At 40.4% G+C, this 20,232-nt stretch overlaps 2 protein-coding genes across 3 annotated transcripts in view; one reads left to right on the top strand and one right to left on the bottom strand.

The window, feature by feature from the left end:
* MRPL13 (mitochondrial ribosomal protein L13) overlaps nt 1–15,957 on the bottom strand; it is a 35,108-nt gene extending 19,151 nt beyond the window's left edge. The window contains exons 1-4 of the mRNA XM_048048899.2: nt 15,817–15,957; nt 13,415–13,538; nt 9,751–9,844; nt 8,493–8,553 (exon numbers count right to left, since the gene is read on the bottom strand). Coding sequence (XP_047904856.1) covers nt 8,493–8,553; nt 9,751–9,844; nt 13,415–13,538; nt 15,817–15,843 — 306 coding nt within the window. The 5' untranslated portion in view covers nt 15,844–15,957. The remainder of the gene's footprint in view (nt 1–8,492; nt 8,554–9,750; nt 9,845–13,414; nt 13,539–15,816) is intronic.
* Nucleotides 15,939–20,232, top strand: part of MTBP (MDM2 binding protein) — a 31,022-nt gene continuing 26,728 nt past the window's right edge. The window contains exons 1-5 of one of the 2 annotated variants that reach the window (XM_048048879.2): nt 15,939–16,084; nt 17,450–17,530; nt 18,478–18,551; nt 18,645–18,790; nt 19,272–19,330. In XM_048048879.2, coding sequence (XP_047904836.2) covers nt 16,015–16,084; nt 17,450–17,530; nt 18,478–18,551; nt 18,645–18,790; nt 19,272–19,330 — 430 coding nt within the window. In that variant the 5' untranslated portion in view covers nt 15,939–16,014. Of the gene's footprint in view, nt 16,085–16,163; nt 16,368–17,449; nt 17,531–18,477; nt 18,552–18,644; nt 18,791–19,271; nt 19,331–20,232 lie in introns of those variants that run through there. The other variant, XM_066990699.1, reaches the window with a different exon arrangement.

The following is a 20,232-nucleotide window of genomic DNA, read 5'->3' on the forward strand; positions in this document are numbered from 1 at the left end:
TCGTGCTGCCCTGCCAGCGAGGGGCTGGGGGTGCCCCAGGAGCTGGAGGGGACACAGCCAGGACAGCTGGCCCCAAATGACCAAAGGGACATCCCACACCACGGGGTGTCGTGTTCAGCAGTGACAGCTGGGGGGACTGGCTGGGTTCGGGTGCCAAAGTCTGTCTGGGCATCGGTCAGCGGGTGGTGAGCAACTGCATTGTGCATCACCTGCTTTGTACACTGCTTTACCATAATTATTATTTTTCCTTCTTTTTCTGTCCTATTAAATTGTCTTTATCTCAACCCACAAGCTTTACCCCCCCCCCCGATTCTCTCCTCTATCCCACTGTGGGGAAGGAGAGATGGAGCGAGCAGCTCTGTGGTGCTTAGCTGCCTGATGGGCTAAACCACAACTCCATTGCTGAAAAAAAAGAATTAGGCTCTAACAAATTTACCAAGCGGCCTCAGCATTTAGTTTACACACTGTAATTTGCTGTGTTAGACGTTTCTGTAAGAGATGATATAACAAGATGCAGCATCATGATCACGCTGTACATATGCATAATTTATTCCCTTGCTATTAGTTCCAGATGAACAAACCCGCTTTTGAGCATCAGGAAAGAATAGAATTTGTGCATCTATGCTAGATGATGCTTGTAGAAAAGTAACATAATTCTTTACGATTTCTCTTGGACTCTAATATAGATGGCTGTAATTTAAACACAAAACACAGTGTTTAGGACTTCAGCCAGAAGGGGAACATTTTTGTACGTAAAACAAGGCACGCAAAGGTAGGAGACAGAAGGGGCTTTAGGAAGGGTAGCAAGTCATTTGGGAGTAGACCAATATGCAATTTTTCAAGCAGAAGTAAACCCACTCTGCCTGGTTTGGATTCCAAAATTAGCGAACACTCAGATAGTTTGGCCCCAATATTTTTTTCATTTTGCTATTTGTAGGTTACAGAACTTAAGAGACAATAATGTTGTCTCAAGATCCTCATAAACATATACTATACGCCTTGAGAAACTCTGGAGTCTCAACATCATGAAGATTTTTGGATGTTACACAGCCAGTACCACAGATCTGTAGACAAGCAGAATGAATCTATAGCGTTGATACCTTCTCTAATAAAAACTAATAACAACTATTCAGAAACGAAAGATGAAAGCTAATGTTTTAAGGATAGAAACCATTCATGTTTTCACAGCAAACCATGGTTTGTTTAGGTCAGCACATCACGTGCTCAGACAAAGGCAAGACAGAAAATAAACCTTCACTGCATACTGAAATATCAGGTGAGACACAGTAACACTGCGACAATACACGTGGATATTAACAACAGCTCATTTTGAACAGCCCTCTCGCCATAGTAATTCTCATTTTGTACACTTACTTGGCCAAAAACAAAAAAATAGAAAGCAAAATTCAAAATATATTAGATCTAAAACAATGGGTGCATAAGCTTTCATAACAAGTTGCCTAACCATAGTGATTTTTTTTTCTTTATCTAAAAATTACTTGAGATTGTGACAGAACCGGTGTTAGTTCATTAAATAACTATCTCCACGTATCTGCAAGTCATATATCGCACGTTTGACCCTGTGCATGATTTCACTCCAGTAAAGAGACCTTAAAATACTTCATTGAACGTTGTTAAATATTTAACTTCTTCTAGCAACCAATGTTTGTGCCAGATTTTTCATCTTTCTCTGCAGCATGCGGCACAGACACCTGCTGGAACAAGCCAACGAACTAGATGAGCTGCTGGTCTATTCTGGTTGTAGACACTCCTGCCTGATGAATCTGATCCGATTGCTTTTCTGTTAAACATTGTAAAGAGAACAATCCAGTTGTAAAAAGGTGCCTATTAAAAAGTTACTCTGGAAAAGAATGACTGATTTATATTTTCAAGTCAAACAACAAATATTTTTAATGTGTACCGTCGCTGCAGAACTGACAGCCTCAGGGGACATCAGACTAACATGGAAGTGTTTTCACTGTTTTTTCACTGCTAGGCAGACGATACCAGCTTGCCTGATACACAGCAGAAAACTGGACCTCACTGGCATAGTCTCTCCCACTTCCCAACTTACATTTAACTCAGCTGACTTATTGTCAGAGGGAACAAACTTACAACTTATTAACTAAACATTTCAAAGAGCTTTTTTTTTAAATCGCATCTTTTATGGTTGTCTTTAGTATCTGAGCGACTTGAAAACATTGCCATTTGTATGTTACATCAATGAAAAGAACAAGAGAGGGACAATGTGGTGGTTTTACCTAGCTGGGCAGCCAAGCTCCAGAAGAGCAGAAGAGCAGAACCGCTCTCTCACTCCCCCTCCTCAAAGGGAAAGGGGGAGAAAATATGATGGAAAGGGTTCAGGGTTGAGATAAGGACAGGGAGAGCACTCAACAATTATCATCACAGGCAAAACAGACTCAGCATAGGGAGATTAAATAAATTTATTACCTATTACTAACAGCCTAGAGCACTGAGAAACTAAAAGCAAACTAAAAACACCTTCCCCCATCCACTCTCTTCCACCTCCTCCCCTGAGCACTGCAGGGGAACGGGGGAATGGGGGCTGCGGTCAGTCCCTGACGCTTCGTCTCCGCCGCTCCTTCATGGTCCCTCTCTGCCCCTGCTCCACGTGGGGTTCCTCCCACGGGATGCTGTCCTTCCCGAACGGATCCTGCGGGGGTTTTATGCATCCCACCCTTAAAAACCAGTTGATTTCAGCGTGATTTCAAATTGGCAAAGAGGCCTACTCACAGTTCTCACTACAACCTTGATGTTAGTTTAATGCGTTAAGTTTTGCAGTTTATTCAGTTCTTTATAGATTCCTGTTCCCTTCCCTCCCCACTCCTTTATCTTCAGTACTTGTAACCTGCAATACAGCATGTCTTCCTAAATACTCACTCCTACAGGCCACAACGCATTCTCCATCAGGTAAAGGCATCCACCAGTTGGCAGATATCTTTATCCACCGTCCAGCAGATGTGTAACTCCTGAACAAACACCAGAGCTTTAAGATTTGGGGTTTTTTAAAGTACTGGAATGCTGTCTGCTCTAACTTCTTTTGAATTACAAAATTTCTACTGGTTGTACTTCAAATTGTCTTGTTGAATATCACAATACCTTTTTTTCCCCAAGTTGAATAATTTATATCCACAGCACAGACATGCTTTTAATCACACACCACAATGTCACATAATATTTAGTTTCCAATTTAAAGGGTAATATAGTAGGAAAAGAATGTGGTGTCACCTCTGGTAAAGCTCTTGTACTTTCAGCCCCTTCTTAACTATGCTCGTTAACATTATATGAGTATGAACAAAACAAAGAACACATTTATCTGAAACACTGAATGAGGCTCCAACATTCAATTTCTGTGCTAGGCTTTAGCTCCCAAGCAAACTGCAGACTATACTTGGTGGAGACCAACTTCTGGGAAAGGTTCTTTGCCAGATAAAACATACTTTAAAGAATGAAATCAATAGAGCTAGATCGCTCCTGGTCCTCAGAAGTACAAAATAATTGGCCAAAGTACCAGAATAAAATCTGCCCTAACACCTGAAGTACAGTAACCACCAGGAAGCACCTCTAGAACATGGAAAGGACACGGCCGCTCCAGAGAATGATACAGCGTGATTAATGACAGGCCCTACTGAAAAAACCACTAGAACAATTTCAGGTATGAAGTTCTCCAGAGATACAGCTTGACATTGTGTCTTCCTCCTACCAGTTCTTTGTCTCCTGTTCTGTACACAATATTGTTCTTTTTCACTACGTGTATTATAAAAGGATAAGGAGAACTTCACCTATCCACTTTTACAGAGTTACATGAGTAGTATGGCAAAGGTGATCGCCCTTAATACTGCCACAGGAATAATTTGGTCATAGATGAATTGAACTTCCACTGCGTGTCATTCTGTCTTCCACTTTCAGCACCTACGAACATAGAAGCTTTCATTTGTTCTTTAAATTAGTATCAGTACCTTACAAATTCATGTAAGAAATGGATTAAGATTTATTTTATTTTATTTTTAAACATGGAAGTATTTATATTTGAAGCCAAAGACCCACCCAGTTGTAAGTCTTACTGAGATGTTTTAACATACCAGGTTCCAAACCAACAGCCCCCCCAGTGCCATATTAACTTCAAAGTCTGGATTAGTAAGCACACGGAAGTTTTGCTCTACTTAATTAAAAAATAAACATATCCCATAGTAGGAGAAGAAAATGCACTATGCAGTGTTCCAGTAACAGGTTTTATGTATGTACATACCATTGTATCAATGATGTTTTACTTTCCTCTATGGAAAGAAAACAGGCTTTCAAACAGCAGCAGCAAGATTCAAACATATTTTCTGTCCAAGTTTTTCTTCAGAGGATCATTATTATGCAGATACAACGGCAAGTCTATACATGTAAGCGGTTGCTAAAGAGCACTCAAGAGGAGAATGGGAATGTTTTAAGCCCCTTCAGACCAGGGCCAGCAGCTGAACAAACCCGAACCCTGACACCCCCGGAGGCTTCCTCACAGCGTGCATCTGCAGAGCGACCCTGCCTGGCTTCATAATCTGCCTTAGCAGGTGCTGCTCCTCCTGAGTAATTATTGCTCATTATTTCTTTGTCAGAGGCAACACAACCTCTGAATGCTGCCCAAGTCAGTCCTCTCACCACGTACTTGGTATTAGCCAAACACGCTTTTTCTTTTTTGAAGGAGTTTCTGGCGCAACCAAATAAGAAAAAAAAATGAAAAACCAAAGCCAACTTTTGATTATTTTTAAAACTTGAAAAAGAATAATAATTGGTTGGAAATTTTATCCTGACTGGACTATTAACTGGTTCTGCATATTACATCTGTCAACACATTCTGCAGGCATTTTAATTAAAAGTCACATGATTTTTCCACAAAGCTTTTTCCAAATATTTTGTTCCTTCTCATATCTGTGACAGTTAAAAGTACAGGTGCATCTCTTATCTTCCCAAACAACCACTTTGAAGCCTGATTTTGAAAATTTTGGTCTTGTACCTATTAGCATTTTCCCAGCTAAACAAAACTTCTGCAAACTCTATTAAAAACAACAATGAAAACACAGAATGTCTATATATTCCAAACACCCACGCCTCATATAAAACGGTTTTGCTGTTTCCTTTATTTTTGAGACTCCTCCTTGGAAGAGGAACACTAAACCTTTCAGACAAGATTTTTCTCAGCAACCTACAATGGAAATGAATGCTGTACCTACCATGTATCCTAAAGGAGTAGCTGTACCATAGAGATACTGGCATTGTATTAACTCGACGAACAAAGGGCCTATTTTGTACAGCAACAAGCTGCTCTGCTGCACTTAGAGAACACGTTTAATACTTTAGTCTACAGGTCGTCTGAGAATTCACACTGTATCTAAGAAAGAGAAAGAAAATGAAACATGAAGCTATTTTTTCTTCATTAAACACTTCCTAGAGCAGCCTGGCCAAGTCTAAGAGAGGAGAGCTCTTCTCTGGTATTCTCCAGAAAAGCAGCCAACTGAAACCAATGGAAATTTTATAGAAATTCACAGACATCCCCCTCCCCACACCTCCCAAAGGGACTCAAAGGTGTGAAAGGCAAAAATGTGCTAGAATATTTGCTTTTGATATCTTTTTGGCAAGAATCGTAACTTCTACCTTTCCATAAAAACAAAAGTTTCCGAATTGCTGAAAAAATTGGCACAATCCACATGGAACTGTAAGTCCTGCATGGAACATCAACTACGCAGACCTCTTTTTGTATGCGCTGTCCCATATTAGCGTAAAAGATGCTTAGAAGTAGAAAAATTAGTGACATCTTGTCAAATGTGAGCACAAAATTACATATCTGCAACTAGACACTGAAAATATGTGTGGTTTTTTTTTTTTTTTTTTAAATCTTTTCAACTTAAAAGTCAAGTAATTGGAGAAGTCTGCCCAGAGAGGCTGTCCCTGGAGGCTTTCAAGACCGGTCTGGGTAAGCTCCCACCAGCCTTACCTGACCTAAGAGGTGATAGTGCAGCAGGTTGGACTAGGGACTCTCCTGAGGTTCTTCTCCTGAGGAACTGCTCCTGAGGTTCCTCCTATCCTGAATCACCCTATGATCATATTTCAAAAACCAACATGTACACACACATTCAAAATCCCGTACAAATCCTTCTCAAGCACTAACTACCATGTATCAGGATGAGCTCACAGGACATAATAGGACCAAGGGCAGAAAAAAAGTACTTGCCTCCAAGATGAAAACAATGCTCTAAAGAATGAAGACCGATTCCAGAAACAGATGCATTCAACTTCCTACAACCTCTATAGTCCTGCTGGCCTCTCAGCGATTGGATCTAACACAATTAAAAAAAAGTCTCTTTTTTTTTTTTTAATTCAAAAAAGTGAAACAATGTAGTTTATATAAGTCTCCATGGTATTTTGAGGAGCCAAATGATGCTTCAGCTAGACATTGGCCTTCTGCATGGTAATCAGTTTCAGTACTGACTTATATAGATAGGTCTTTAAAAGGGAGTGCAGTGATAGGACAAGGAGTAATGGCTTTAATCTAAAAGAGGGGAGATTTAGATTAGATATTAGGGAGAAATTCCTCACTCTGAGGGTGGTGAGACACTGGCACAGGCTGCCCAGAGAAGCTGTGGATGCCCCACCTCTGGAGGTGTTCAAGGCCAGGCTGGATGGGGCTTTGGGCAACCTGGGCTGGGGGGAGGTGTCCCTGCCCATGGCAGGGGGTTGGAACTGGGTGGTCTTTAAGGTCTTTTCCTTCTATTTCCAAACTATTCCATGATTCTAAAAATAAAACATGTTAATAAATCACCATCCTAATTTCCATCTTTATCGTATCCCAGTAGATTTCACACCAAAACAGTAAACAAATGTTTCTAGCCATAAAAACCTTTGCTATTCAAAAACTGTGACCACTGCACATATAGAACATATCCTGCCAAATTACCACCCACTACTTTATGAGGGACATCCAAGCACTTCAACAGAATTAAAGAGTTAATTGCTGAGAGCTATACAGAATTGCTTTTTTTTTTTTAAAAAAAAAAGTTTCTCTTGCTAAATTAGACCAAGTCTTGAGCCACATCACCATTTGCCGAATCTCTGTCCAACATGTTTTAGTTATTGGCAAAGCATTTAATCCTCCTCTGTTTGCATAGAAATTCATCTAGGAGTCTGGCAAGGAAAGAGGTATTTCAGAACGAATGCCAGTAGGTAATTTATAGGACATCTAATTCTCAGGCCCTAACAAACAAGTTGTGTTACACTGCCTCCCAGTGCATAGCTTCTGTCTGAAGCTCAAATGAAAAAAGTTGAAGAATATTTCAGACGTGGAACTACCCAAAGGAATTACAACTGTGTTAGAGCCGTTTCTTAAAAGCATTTAGGCTCTTTGTAAAAATTCTAGGTAGAAAGTATTATTGAGCTGTGGGATTTAATTATTTCACCATTTCATTTTAAATAAAGAAAAAACAAATGCAAAAGTAGATAAATTCTTATGGAAGACTTTTTTTGAGTACTTGTACAATTGTCTTGTATGGATGTCTTGGGATAAATGAGGATTACTGAATCATAGATAAAAAACATCAGTGACAAAAACTAATAATTTTGCAGCAAATTTCACTAGGAAAAGGAAGAAGTATTTTAATATTTTACATATAAGGTGACTCAAGGCAAAGTACTTCAAGTAAGAAAAAAACAAAAACCAACCACCACCACACATAGCTGTTAGTCTCAGTGGGCCTCACATCACGTTTTGAAACACAATAATTAGAGAATTCAGTCCTGAAATACTGAGCATTCAAAGCCCTAGTAAAAGCAGCAATTTCCTAACCCTAAGTCAACATCCCAAACTGTTCATATCTCCCACACTTTTTTTAATTAGTAACAAACACACAGCAGAATTAATAATGGTCCAATACAAACATTTACTAAAGAGGCTGAAGTTCAATATAGTCATCACTTCAAACTCTCTCACAGACAATGAATACACAGCAATGCAGACAAGATCTCAGTAAATAAATAAATCGTTTAACAAAACCTACAGTTGAGTTCTAATGGGACAAAGAGGCAGGTGTACTTTCTAACACTTTTTAAGATTACCCTTATTCTCGCTGGCTCTTAATCTGCTAGGGTTGTTAAACTGAAGCACTGCTTAGCTAAGTGTAACCTGAGTCACTTTGACAATGACGAAGGTCAGAGCTTTGAAACTAAAAGCAAGTGAATCGGTCAAAAATGAGCAAAGCATATGAATCCGATTTGCTCATTTGGACAGCATGGATGAAACACAAAAATTCACAACCTACAATCTGACCCTCAAAACACGCTGTGTACAAGAACACAGTCAACAAGCAAGCCCCGTTAGTAAAATGTTCACAATTGCATTTCACACAGTTAAGTGTAACCCATTTTGCTTAGGGGAACAAATTAAATGAAAACACATCTACTTTACAAATGAAAAAGAAAAAACACAAAACACTTACAGCAGTTGGATCTTTCAAATGGAGCTGAGTTGCTGTCACCTGTTTGAAACCACCAGGATAACTAGAGAAACAGAAGAAACATACAAGCTTAGTGCTATATGCTCAAGCATGATGTTAACACAAATATCACAGTTATCTTAGCATCACGGAATCATCTGGGTTGGAAGAGACCTTCAAGATCATCAAGTCCACCATCAACCCGACCTACTTAGTGATATGGTGTAGTTGCACTAATTTACGTTTAAGTATATACTTTAAATGGTGCAAGAAATCAAACAGATGTCAGGTAAAACAGATTCCTTTTGATTTAATTACATTGTTAGGAATCAGCCTAACTGAAATGAAAATAAACCCAACATCATTAGAACTGTCCACTTAGGGAGCTGTACAGATTTAAGTATATCTTTAATTGCACAATTGCTTTCATTTTCTTAATGAAAAATTTAAAGAAGTCATTAAGAGCAGGGGAGAAAAAAATCTTAATTTCCATTAACTCCGACAAGAACTTCTCAGCAAAAAACGGAACTTCAAAGGAACTTCAGGACTGAAACATCAATACTAGCAAAATCAGCTTTCTCAACTTTTTTAATAATCTCCCAACTGGATACATTTTAACACTCTGGGAATAATTATCTAGTGTTGCCACAGCATAAAATAGGAGCGACTGTTTTTATTTGACTGAACTGATCCGTGCTATAATTGTTTATTGTACTTCCATCTATAAAGAAGCTGTATCTGCCAGAATAATATACTATACACTTATACTGTACACCATTGTATACATCAGTACATCTCCATTTTTCCAGTTATTTTGGAGAAATTTGTATCTCTGATATCCAACACGAAGCACATTTTCTTTTTTCTTTGACTCAAGAACGTACCAATCTTGGTATCAGCTGGTAAGTAGGATAATGTAATTGAAGTTGGAATCTGTAAATGTGCAGTGCCAATAGGAAAGTCTTCTACTGCTTAGTAGATACAGTAGTCATGATCTCTGCGTTAATCTCCAAGCACAATAATCTGGTCTCTCCAATCTGGAAATTTACTCCATTGTCATGGCTAAAACGGACTAAATCAGATTATTTCCATAACAACATTCACTTCAAAAAAAAAGTCTCGCATAGTTTTAAACGTTGTAGCAGATGCAAGCACAAAACAAAACTGCTATTCCCTTATGAACCAACATGCTAAAAAGACTGCAACTCTTAAGAAAGTGACATTAAATTTACCACCAGCTCATCATTATAAAGTGACTTACCCGGTATGTGAAGAGTATACTTTTTGCTCCCATTTGTTACCAGAAAAAGCTATATGTCTTGTATTTATTATGACAACGTGATCTCCGCAGTCACCTACAAGGTAGAAAGCAGTAGAAAATATTAAGAGAACCCCAGGAATAACCAACCAAAATAGCAGCTACAAAGAGTGTATATATGTTCACCTAAAATCCAGTTGCCTGACCTAGAAGCAAGTGTTTTATTTTAGCCAACACAACACATGCTGCATATGAACCTGTTTTAAATAGTCAGGAAAAAAAGGTAAGCTCTAAACAACAATCCTAAATGTTTTAGTTTTCTTATAAAACACTACCAATGTTTACCAGAGCACTGAACATTTTGGGTAAGTAAAATAGTTTTACCAAAGAATTACAGCCTAGGGCTCAATGTATCTATGATGCAAAGAGATTTCAAATAAAAATCAACTCTGTTGGGAAAAAAAAAAAAAAAAACACACATTCTCATCAGTCAAGCAAAAGTGAATGTTACAGCTGACATGTATTTATTGGTTCCTGTAGTAACAGCAAGTTCACCTTCTTATGCATCACGATATTAGAACAAAAGCATTCAAATACTCCTTTGATTACAGCTTTCCTTAGTAGGTAACAAAGCAGCTACACTAAGAAGGAACTGAATAGAACATGCTTTTTTCACAAGAGCATATAATAAATAAGATGTGAAACTTCGATTAGTCAAAGTTTTCTACCATTTTTTAATCTTTTCTTCCTTTACAGCTCTATTTTCAACTACAGCTGAAGTGCAAACACAATTTCAATATCTTCTCTGATATTTGTCATCTTTCACCACTGACAGATCTATTCTAAAAACACTGTGTTTAAATGCATTTGCCAGGAAGCTGGCATTGGATTTTGGGCCTTTTTTTGTTGCTGTTGTTGTTGTTATTGCTGTTTTTTTTTTTTTTTTTTTTTTTAAGTTGGGAAAAGAAAAAAATAAGTTCATCTATGGAAATTTTTGCCCAAAGTTCTCCACTTGAGTAAATACTGAATTAACAATTCCCCATGCTGATAAATCCATTGTAAACAACATGAAGCAGCCAATTAAAAACTAACCTATCCAAATAATGACTGTAACCTGTTCTTTTAAAGTAGATCAAATTTATGAATAGAATTCAGAATTTCAAATTAATACATTAGTCTCCACTTGTCTTTTAACAGTGTTGCTCCCATCACCTCAGGGACACCCACTCTCAATAGGAAGAAAGCAAAAATACTTACCAGCTGCACAAACACAGTTAAGTTGCATCCTACTTTTGAAAAAGATTATGCAAGAGAACTCTTCCTTCAGGTTATTGTCATGATGTAATATCCAAAATTACTCTTTTATAGTTTTCTCCAGAAATGCACAAAGCCAAGGCCATAGTATTCTATCACACTATAGCCCATGCTACTTGTTACATACAATGTAAATGTTACACCTCTTCAGATGAAGCCAACCTGCTCAGTGATTCCATTCTGCATCACTGAATGTTTGTAACTTTTCAGCAATTCCTATCTCACAATAAAAATGCGGGCTTCAAATAGGTGCATTTTTCTTCCTACATTTCAATTATGGACTCGATGTTTGAAGGTAGGCACCATCAACTGTTAGCTCACAAGACTGACAACCTACTTGCCAAGTCTCTCATTACAATAAGACAAGTTTGAGGTGCTGCTTCGAGTCATTTGAAGCTAACACTGTACGCAAGAGTAATACCTGCCTGATCTGGCTTGTGGGGCGCTTCCATCTAGCCTAGTCTTCTCCTCTGAGGATGCAGAGAACAGCTGCTCGAGTGGAAAATCCTGCCCAAATAACACAAGTGGTTTGCCTACACTTGCTCATGATTCAATACAAAGAATCAATTACACAATTTTTGAAAAACCTAGCCTGCTATTTTTGGTTCCTTACTGTGAAGCTGTTTGCAAAGATAGGATGCAAGGGAAAGAGAACAGAGGGGAGGGAAGGTGCAGAAGAAAGCAAAAAAATCCAGATTCAAACCTTGTGAACAAGACTTGTATCACCTTTTAATATGGTCTGATAGCACCTAAAAAGTCTAATGCTTTAAGAAAGATTATTCCTAAAACAGAAAATAAATGTACGTAAAATCAAATGTATTTCTCTTCCCTACCCACAGCTTAATTTCAGCTCTAGATATTTTTCAAAACAATAAATAAATAATGATGTTATGGAAAGGTGTCTGTCAACACAGAAAACCAAAATGCCTCACAATCTTATTCTGCCAAAGGAACTATTATCTCACAGATGCTAAAATATTTCTTGTTAGTTTAGGAAAAAAGAAAGACATGCTGAGCACACCAACCATAAATTTATTCATACTTTGCTTTCTTAAAGAGTATCAAATGTCTCCCACTGGTAGTAATCTATCAATCTCAGGTGTAATGCATTTGGTACAGATTTATAGAATACTTTAGACTGAATGAAGTTATCCTTGAAATGGCTTTCCAGGATTTTATTACTTCATGAACATAAAACCATCAAAGATCTTTCCCATGGGACAGCCAAAAGAACTTCCCCTCCATCTGCTTCTTTTTTTTTTTTTTGGATATCCTTAGACTCCAGTGACATCTTGTGGATAAGGCACATTTTGCAATAGCAGAATGTGGGTATTTTAAATATCTTCCGAAAACTACAAATACTACCTTTTATAATGACAATCAGATCAAGTATAATTTTAGTCTTTACATTAGATATGTATGAGTAACACTTAATGCTTTTTTATGCTTCAGTAGAGTCTCTTGAATAGGGATCATCTTTTTATTGTCTACAAAATGCTGATCACAGTGAGACAAGCACTATGGTATTAGTAATCATGAGCAAGATCACAGATATCTTTAGTGCTGAATCTTCTAAACTGTAGATAAGCAAGGTATTTTTTTCATTTGATCAAGAAAATATCTTTCATCAATAATTGTGTCTCCCATTTCAAAATCAGACAGGTTCTAGTCCTATCGTCACAAAGTGGCTGAGGTCAGAAGCCATCTGGTCCAACCCCTGCTCCAGCAGGGGCACCTACAGCCAGCTGCCCAAGACCATGCCCAGATGGCTTTTGAGTATCTCCATGAAGGGAGACCCCAAAACCTTTCTGGGCAACCTGTGCCAGTGCTCTGTCACCTGCACAGCACAAAAGTGCTTCCCGATGTTCAGAGGAAGCCTCCTGTGTGCCAGTTTGTGCCTCCTGCCTCATGCAGACAGGACTTCTTTGCACATTGCCCAGAATGAAGAACTGCTCCAAGACGCTGTGGTGCCGTACGACTACTGAAGAGTAGCATTCAGAAAAATCTAATCAAGAATCATATCAGTGTTTCATTACACGCACTGTGAATTGAATTTTTGTTTAAAATCATTACAAAAAACAACACATTTCAAACTTTAAAAAAAAAAAAAAACTAAACCCCAATATAATTCTGCTACCAAAAAAATGAATAATGAATTAATAACAAGCTTTATATGGATTGGTAAAGACAATGACCTAAGACTGTGTGGAGTAATATAAAGGCAAAACACAGGAAGGGAAATCAAACCTTTTATAGTTTACAAGAAACTGAAAAACGCAACCTTGTAAAAAGCCCTGTTTTTTAAAAATGAAATCAAAAGAAAAAAAATGCTTCCGTGTACTGCAATACTCACTTAGTGCATGATAAATAGGTTTATGCCTGCCTTCAAGTCTGATTACAGTTGCAGCTGCGATTTTTCCTGGTGGTTGCATCTTCGCGTCTAAGAGATACCAAGCTCTGGCAAAAGTAGCCCATTGCTAAAGAGAAAGAGAAGTGGTACTTAATACAGGAAAAGAACGCACTACCATAAACGAATCTAGCTGCTCTAATTTGATCGATGCGTTTTTTACACTTCAAGCACTATAAGAAATACTAATATTCAAAAACACCCCCCACCAAGTAATCATTAAAGGAATAGAAAACAGTTCTAGACATTGTATCATAGAATCATAGAATCATCAGGGTTGTAAAAGACCTCCAAGACCACCTGGTCCAACTATCCCCCTACCACCAATGTCACACACTAAACCATGTCCCTAAGCACCACATCCAGCCTTGCCTTAAGCAACCCCAGGGATGGTGACACTACCACTTCCCTGGGCAACCCGTTCCAATGCCCAACTGCTCTTTCTGAGAAGAAATATCTCCTCATTTCCAACCTGAACCTCCCCTGGTGCAACTTGAGGCCATTACCTCTAGTCCTATAATTGTAGCATTGCATGGGGTTGTTGTAACCAAAGTGCAGGACCCAGCACTTAGCCATGCTGAACCTCATCCCACTGGCCTCTGCCCAACGACCCATCCTGTCCAGGTCCCTCTGCAGGGCCTTCCTACCCTCCGGCCGGTCAACACTTCCCCCCAGCTTGGTGTCACCTGCAGACTTACTGAGGGTGCGCTCAATCTCCTCATCCAAATCATCAATAAAAATATTAAAGAGGATGGGCCCCAACACCGACCCCAGGGGAACACCACTGGTGACCAGTTGCCAGCTGGATTTCACTCCGTTCACCACCACTCTCTGGGCCCAGCCATCCCGCCAGTTTTTAACCCAGCAAAGCGTGTACCTGTCCAAGCCATGGGCTGCCAGCTTCTCTAGGAGAATACTACGGGAGACTGTGTCAAAGACCTTGCTGAAGTCTAGGTAGACTACGTCAACAGCCTTCCCACATCCACTGGGCGGGTCACCCGGTCATAGAAGGAGATGAGGTTGGTCAGGCGGGACTTGCCTTTCAGGAATCCATGCTGACTGAGCCTGATCCCCCATTTGTCCCGCATACATTACACGATTGCACTCAAGATGACCTGTTCCATCACCTTTCCTGGCACCGAGGTCAGGCTGACAAGCCTGTAGTTCCCCGGGCTCTCCTTACGACCCTTCTTATAGATGGGTGTCACATTAGCACATCTCCAGTCATACAGAACCTCTCTGGATGACCATGACCGCTGATAGATGATGGAAAGCGGCCCAGCAATCACGTCCGCCAGCTCCCTCAGCACCCTCGGGTGGATGCCATCTGGCCCTATGGACCTGTGACAGTCCAGGTGGAGCAGCAGGTCTCTAACTGCTTCCACGTGAACTGGGGGGAGTCAGCGGGGGAGATCTGCTCTCCATCCCAGACTTCCAGGTTGGGAGGCTGAATACCCCGAGGATAAGTGCTCTGGCTAGTAAAGACAGATGCAAAGAAGGCATTGAGAACCTCAGCCTTTTCCTTATCCTCAGTAGTCACGTTCCCCCCTGCGTTCAGTAAAGGATGGAGATTCTCCTTGGCCCTCCTCTTGCCATTAATATATTTATAAAAGCATTTTTTGTTATCCTTGACCATAGTGGCCAGGTTGAGCTCGTGCTGGGCTTTGGACTTCCTGATTTTTTATTCTCTGCATATGCTGGCAACTGCCTTGTACCCTACCTGAGTTGTCTGCCCCTTCTTCCACCAGACATAAACTCTTTTTTTTTCTCCCAGACACACAGCAAAAGTTCCCTGTTCAGCTATGCCGGTCTTCTTCCCCACCGGCTCATCATACGGGGACAGACTGTTCCTGAGTCTTTAAGACCTCCTGTGCTGCACTTGCTGCTTGAAGTGGTTCATCGAATGGTTTGGGACTGAAGGGACCTTAAAGCCCACCCAGTTCCAACTCCCCTGCCATGGGCAGGGACACCTCCCCCCAGCCCAGGCTGCCCAAAGCCCCATCCAGCCTGGTCTTGAACACCTCCAGGGATAGGGTACCCACAGCGTCTCTGGGCTGCCTGAGAAACACCTAAATACGCTTCTGTGCCTACTAACAACCCTAGCCGCCTTCAGCGGGCAGCCTTTTCCCTCTCAGCCCCCTTTCCTTCCCCAGCAGTCCCACAGCGGGCACTGCCTGTTCCCTCCAGCATCAACCACGACGAGGGGCCGGCCGCGGGGCAGCAGAGCAGTGCCCGGCCATGGCACCCCCTCACCCTCACAAAATGGCGGCCGCCAGCAGCCCGCCGTGACACGGAGGACAGCGCCCACCGCGGTATCCCCTCGCCCAAAGGGCCAGCCCCGCGCTCACCTGGGCAGCCTTGGTGTAACTGGCCATGGCCGCTGCGGCTCAAGGGGAAGGGAAGCGGAGCCCATCGGCGGCGGCCGCCCCGGGAAGCGGAAACGTCGCCCTGCGAGGGGCGGTGCAGGGGCGGGTAGCGCGGGCTGCTCGGAGCCCTGATGGTGGTGGCGGCTCCGTCTCCCTCTCCCTGCCCGTCCTCGGCCGGCCATGGACCGCTACGTGCTGCTCCTCAGCTGGGGAGAGCGCAGGGCTGAGGGCGGTGGGGAGCCCGGAGCAGGTATCGCTGCATCGGGGGGGCGATGCTGAAGAGGGGCTGCCGCCGAGGAGGGGGGGACGCGGGGCACGGCACGAAGCGGGAGCCGCCGCCGTGAGGGCTGGAGACCGGGAATTACCCGCGGTGTGGCTTTCCTAGGGCACGTAGGTGGACTGTGTCTCCTAGAGATGTGATCCTTGAGTTCTTGTGCTTTCACCCGGTTAATCGATGCCCCTGCCTCAAACGTCTCTGGGGTTGTTCTCGAAGGCTTTTTCTTTATGTTTTTTGGTCTGGGGTCTGTGCGCAGGTGGGTTTTCAGGATTATTACCTTGATAAAAATCTTTCAGAACAGAAGACTTTAATGAATTAAGCCTTCAGAAACTTAGATTATTTGAGTTTTGTTACAACGCTGATGTTAGCTAACTAGAAGATTTCAGAGATATCACAGGAGGGTTGAGGCTGGCAGGGCCCTCTGGGGTCCATCTGGTCCCACCCCAGCTCAAGCAGGGACACCCAGAGCAAGGTGCCCAGGTCCACGTCCAGGTGGCTTTTGAAGATCACTAAGGTGGAGACACCACTGCCTCTCTGAGCAACCTGTGTCAGTGCTTGGTCACCTGCACAGCACAGAAGTGCTTCCTGATGTTCAGAGGAACCTCCGGTGTTCCAGTTCATGCCCAATGCCTCTTGTCCTGGCACTGGGCACCACTGAAAAGAGCCTGAGTCTGTCCTCTTTGCACCCTGCCTTCAGCTACTGATATATGGTGATAAGATCTTCCCATAGCCTTTTCTTCTCTAGGTTGAATGGTCCCAGCTGTCTCAGCCTTTCCTTGTAGAAGAGGTGCTCTAGTCCCCTGATCATCTTTGTGCTCCTCCGCTGGATTTTTCCCAGCATGTCCAGGTCTCTGTTGTACTGGGGAGCACTGATCTGGTCACAGCAGTCCTGGTGCAACCTCACCAATGCTGATCACCTCTCTTGACTTGCTGATGATACTTGCCTAGCGCAACCAAGAATACCATTAGCGTTCTTAGCTGCAAAGGCACGCTGCTGGCTCATGGTCAACACAGTGTCCACCAAGACCCTCAGGACCTTTTCTGCCCCCAGCATGTACAGGTGTCCGGGGTTGTTCCTCCCTGGGTGTAGGACTTCGCACTTCTTGCTGAACCTCATGAGGTTCTTGTCAGCCCGTTTCTCCAGCCTGTAAATCTATATACCCAGTAGTTTAACTAGAACTTTATAAAATTAGTCTTTTTAAACTCCTGTAAATCTGTACTTGACACCTTTTTTAAAACTAAACTTTTAACGTTAAACTGAACTTTAAACTGCATTTGTAATAAGCAAGACTTAACTTCCGAAAGTCAGCAAATTTAAGAAAAACTTTTTTTTTCCAGCTGTGACTGCTGCAAATATATATAAACTTCTGAAAGAAAACTGTAATTCATCTATAAATGCAGATGCAAGGACTTTTCCAGGTAAGTATAGTAATATATTCCAAATGTTATCAAGGAATTGGCATAGGCAAATTTATTGTCTGCATGAAACCAATCAGAAACTTGAGAAAATCCAGTTTCTCTTGCTCTTGCTACCGTTTCTATGGAGAACTGATTTTACTTCAGCAGCTCAGTTGTTAGCAGATGATTAAATATACTGGGCACTGGAAATGAAAGACAAGTGTTTTGAAAGGCTGACAAATTTCAATCTATTTTAAGAGCGACTGAGAGCAGAAAAGGGCTTGTTTCTCATGTCAGTGGGAAGCTTGATATTTTCATGCCTACAATTTTTGTTACTCCTGTTCTCTCTTCTAATTTTTTCAGTGGAAGCAATATATATCTGTTGGCTAGCAATTCAGAACCATAAACCATGAGTATTTATTAAATCATTTAATCATCTTAAAATAGATTTCTGAAGATCTGCTTTAGTACTTTTAGTTTAGCTTTTTTAATAATACTGATGCTTTTGTATTTCTTTACTTGGTTTGTATATCTGGCTGTTAAAGCTGACCTCATTGTCAGAACTGTCATCTGATTATTCTTCATGTGAACCAACATAAGTTGTCAAAATCCATTTAGGTGTGAATGTTGAGCTGTTTTCAACTTTTGTAATTTTTATTGCATGGAAATGTAGAGAGAGCATCTCGTTTTACTAACTGCATTAATGATATTTATGAAAGTCATTAAGAGGTCAACAACTTTGTTACTTATTAATAATTGAAAGATCATTAATAGTTAGACACTTAGACACATACCTACACTTCAGTATGCTTAGGTCTTCAATATAATGCCAAAGGAAAGTAGAGTTTAGGCCACTGTGGCACCTTAAATTACTTACGTAGAGTCTTTCAACGTAAATGCTTATTATAGTAGGAAGAATAGATTGTAGTGGATTGATTATTTTAAATCCTTGTTGTGTCTCTTTTCAGCATGTTCATTGGCTGGCATTCCAGGCATAAGGAAATGGTATTTTGCAAGTCATGTTATATGTGGTTATTATCAGGTAAGAAATATTTTTTTCATAATATAAGTTCCACAATTCTCTGCCTAGTGCAAGTTAAAACTGTAGTGTTCCAAATTCTTCTTGCTTTATTAGTTCTGCAGTTCTGACTGGGAGGAAATAAATTCCGACACACAGAATAATGAAGACTCTCTCCAAACAAGTATTGATGAATGTCTGGGAGCCATACAGAATTTTGAGGAAGAAGACAATAACAGTAGGGAGTCACTGTCTATGACTGAGTATGCATATTATTATCTTTATTGGAAGTATAGTGAGTTGACATTTAACAGTAATAACCCAAGGGAATCAAGAAAATTCAACAAGTACAAGTTATTACCAAACATATAGTCAACTATGAACAATCCCCTCCTACTATGGAAGATATTTCTTTAACATAGCTGTAATTGTTGTTGTTTTTTTTTTAGCTACAGATGGTTTTTATAGAATAACAGAACAATTATTCTAACATCTGACAGTTTTCTCTTGCTAAGAGAAAGCAGGCTGTCTGAAATCCTGCTTCAAGTTTTACTGCAGATTGTTTTGATTTTACTTCTGCCTCAGTAAAAGGGGAGATAAGTATAGCTCATTGCCTAGATATTAAGTCTGTGCTGAATTTTAAATATATGTTATTTACATCATTTAGCATTCATTACTTGTAACTTTTTCTTTCTAAATGACTGTTTATATTTAGTTTCCAACCATGTTGCTCTTCATTTTCAGCATTTATGATGAAGCTGCAGAAAGCCTGCATCAGTTAGCTGACAAACTGCCTGCCCCAGGTAACCTTTCTTAAAAGAGCAATCTAATTCGGAATTTATCTTGTTAGCTATATGTCTAAAAACTCAGCTGGTAAAGTCATAGTCAAATGAAACAAACAAACAAAAAACAACAGGGGATATTAGTTTGTTTGACTTAACTTGTTTGCAGGTCTTACAAGTAGTTTAAGGAACTTGGGCATGATTGGCCTTACAGATCAGCTTAGGGAGTAGTTTGCTAATTGTTTTTTTTGGAAGACTGTGTTTCAGTAGTGATTCAGGTAGTTATTTATGTAATACTTTTTTCCATATGAAATGGCACTAAAGTAGTAATAGACAGTAAGCAAAAATCAACATGCAACCATCGGAAGTTTTTATCTAAAGAAATAAAATAAAATTGAAAGTGTTGATGTTAAAGCTGATTGTTAGCAGGTGGGAGCCAAGAAGTTGTGAAGGAACATGGATGAGAAACATTGGATTCAGATTTTGTAAACTGGAGATGGGTATCACCTTTTGTGTTTGGGTTAAATAATGTTGCAGTAGTTGAGTTAGAATAGCAAAGAAACTGAGTGTGGAAAGAAGGAGAAATAAGCTATTTAGAAGTGTTGAAAGGAGGTAAACATAGCACAACTGTACTGGAGACAGGGATACAGGACTCTAATCGGTACAGTTTTCAGTAAGAAAGGAAAAAAGGAACTGCTGTGAGTGAGTGAATGGCAAAATATTTAATTTTATTTTGTGTTAATTCAAGAGGAACAAACAGTTGAGCTAAAAATGTGTGAAAAGTGTTTTAAATCTTGCCAGAAGTATTTGAAGTTGGTCTTTAAACCCATTTCATTTCAGTCAATGATAATCAGTACTTTTCTATCTTTAACTGACTGAATCACTTACTGAATAATGGTACTTTGAGTCATATATAACTGTTT

This window comes from Anser cygnoides, chromosome 2 (assembly GCF_040182565.1).
Source record: "Anser cygnoides isolate HZ-2024a breed goose chromosome 2, Taihu_goose_T2T_genome, whole genome shotgun sequence".
NCBI lineage: Eukaryota > Metazoa > Chordata > Aves > Anseriformes > Anatidae > Anser > Anser cygnoides.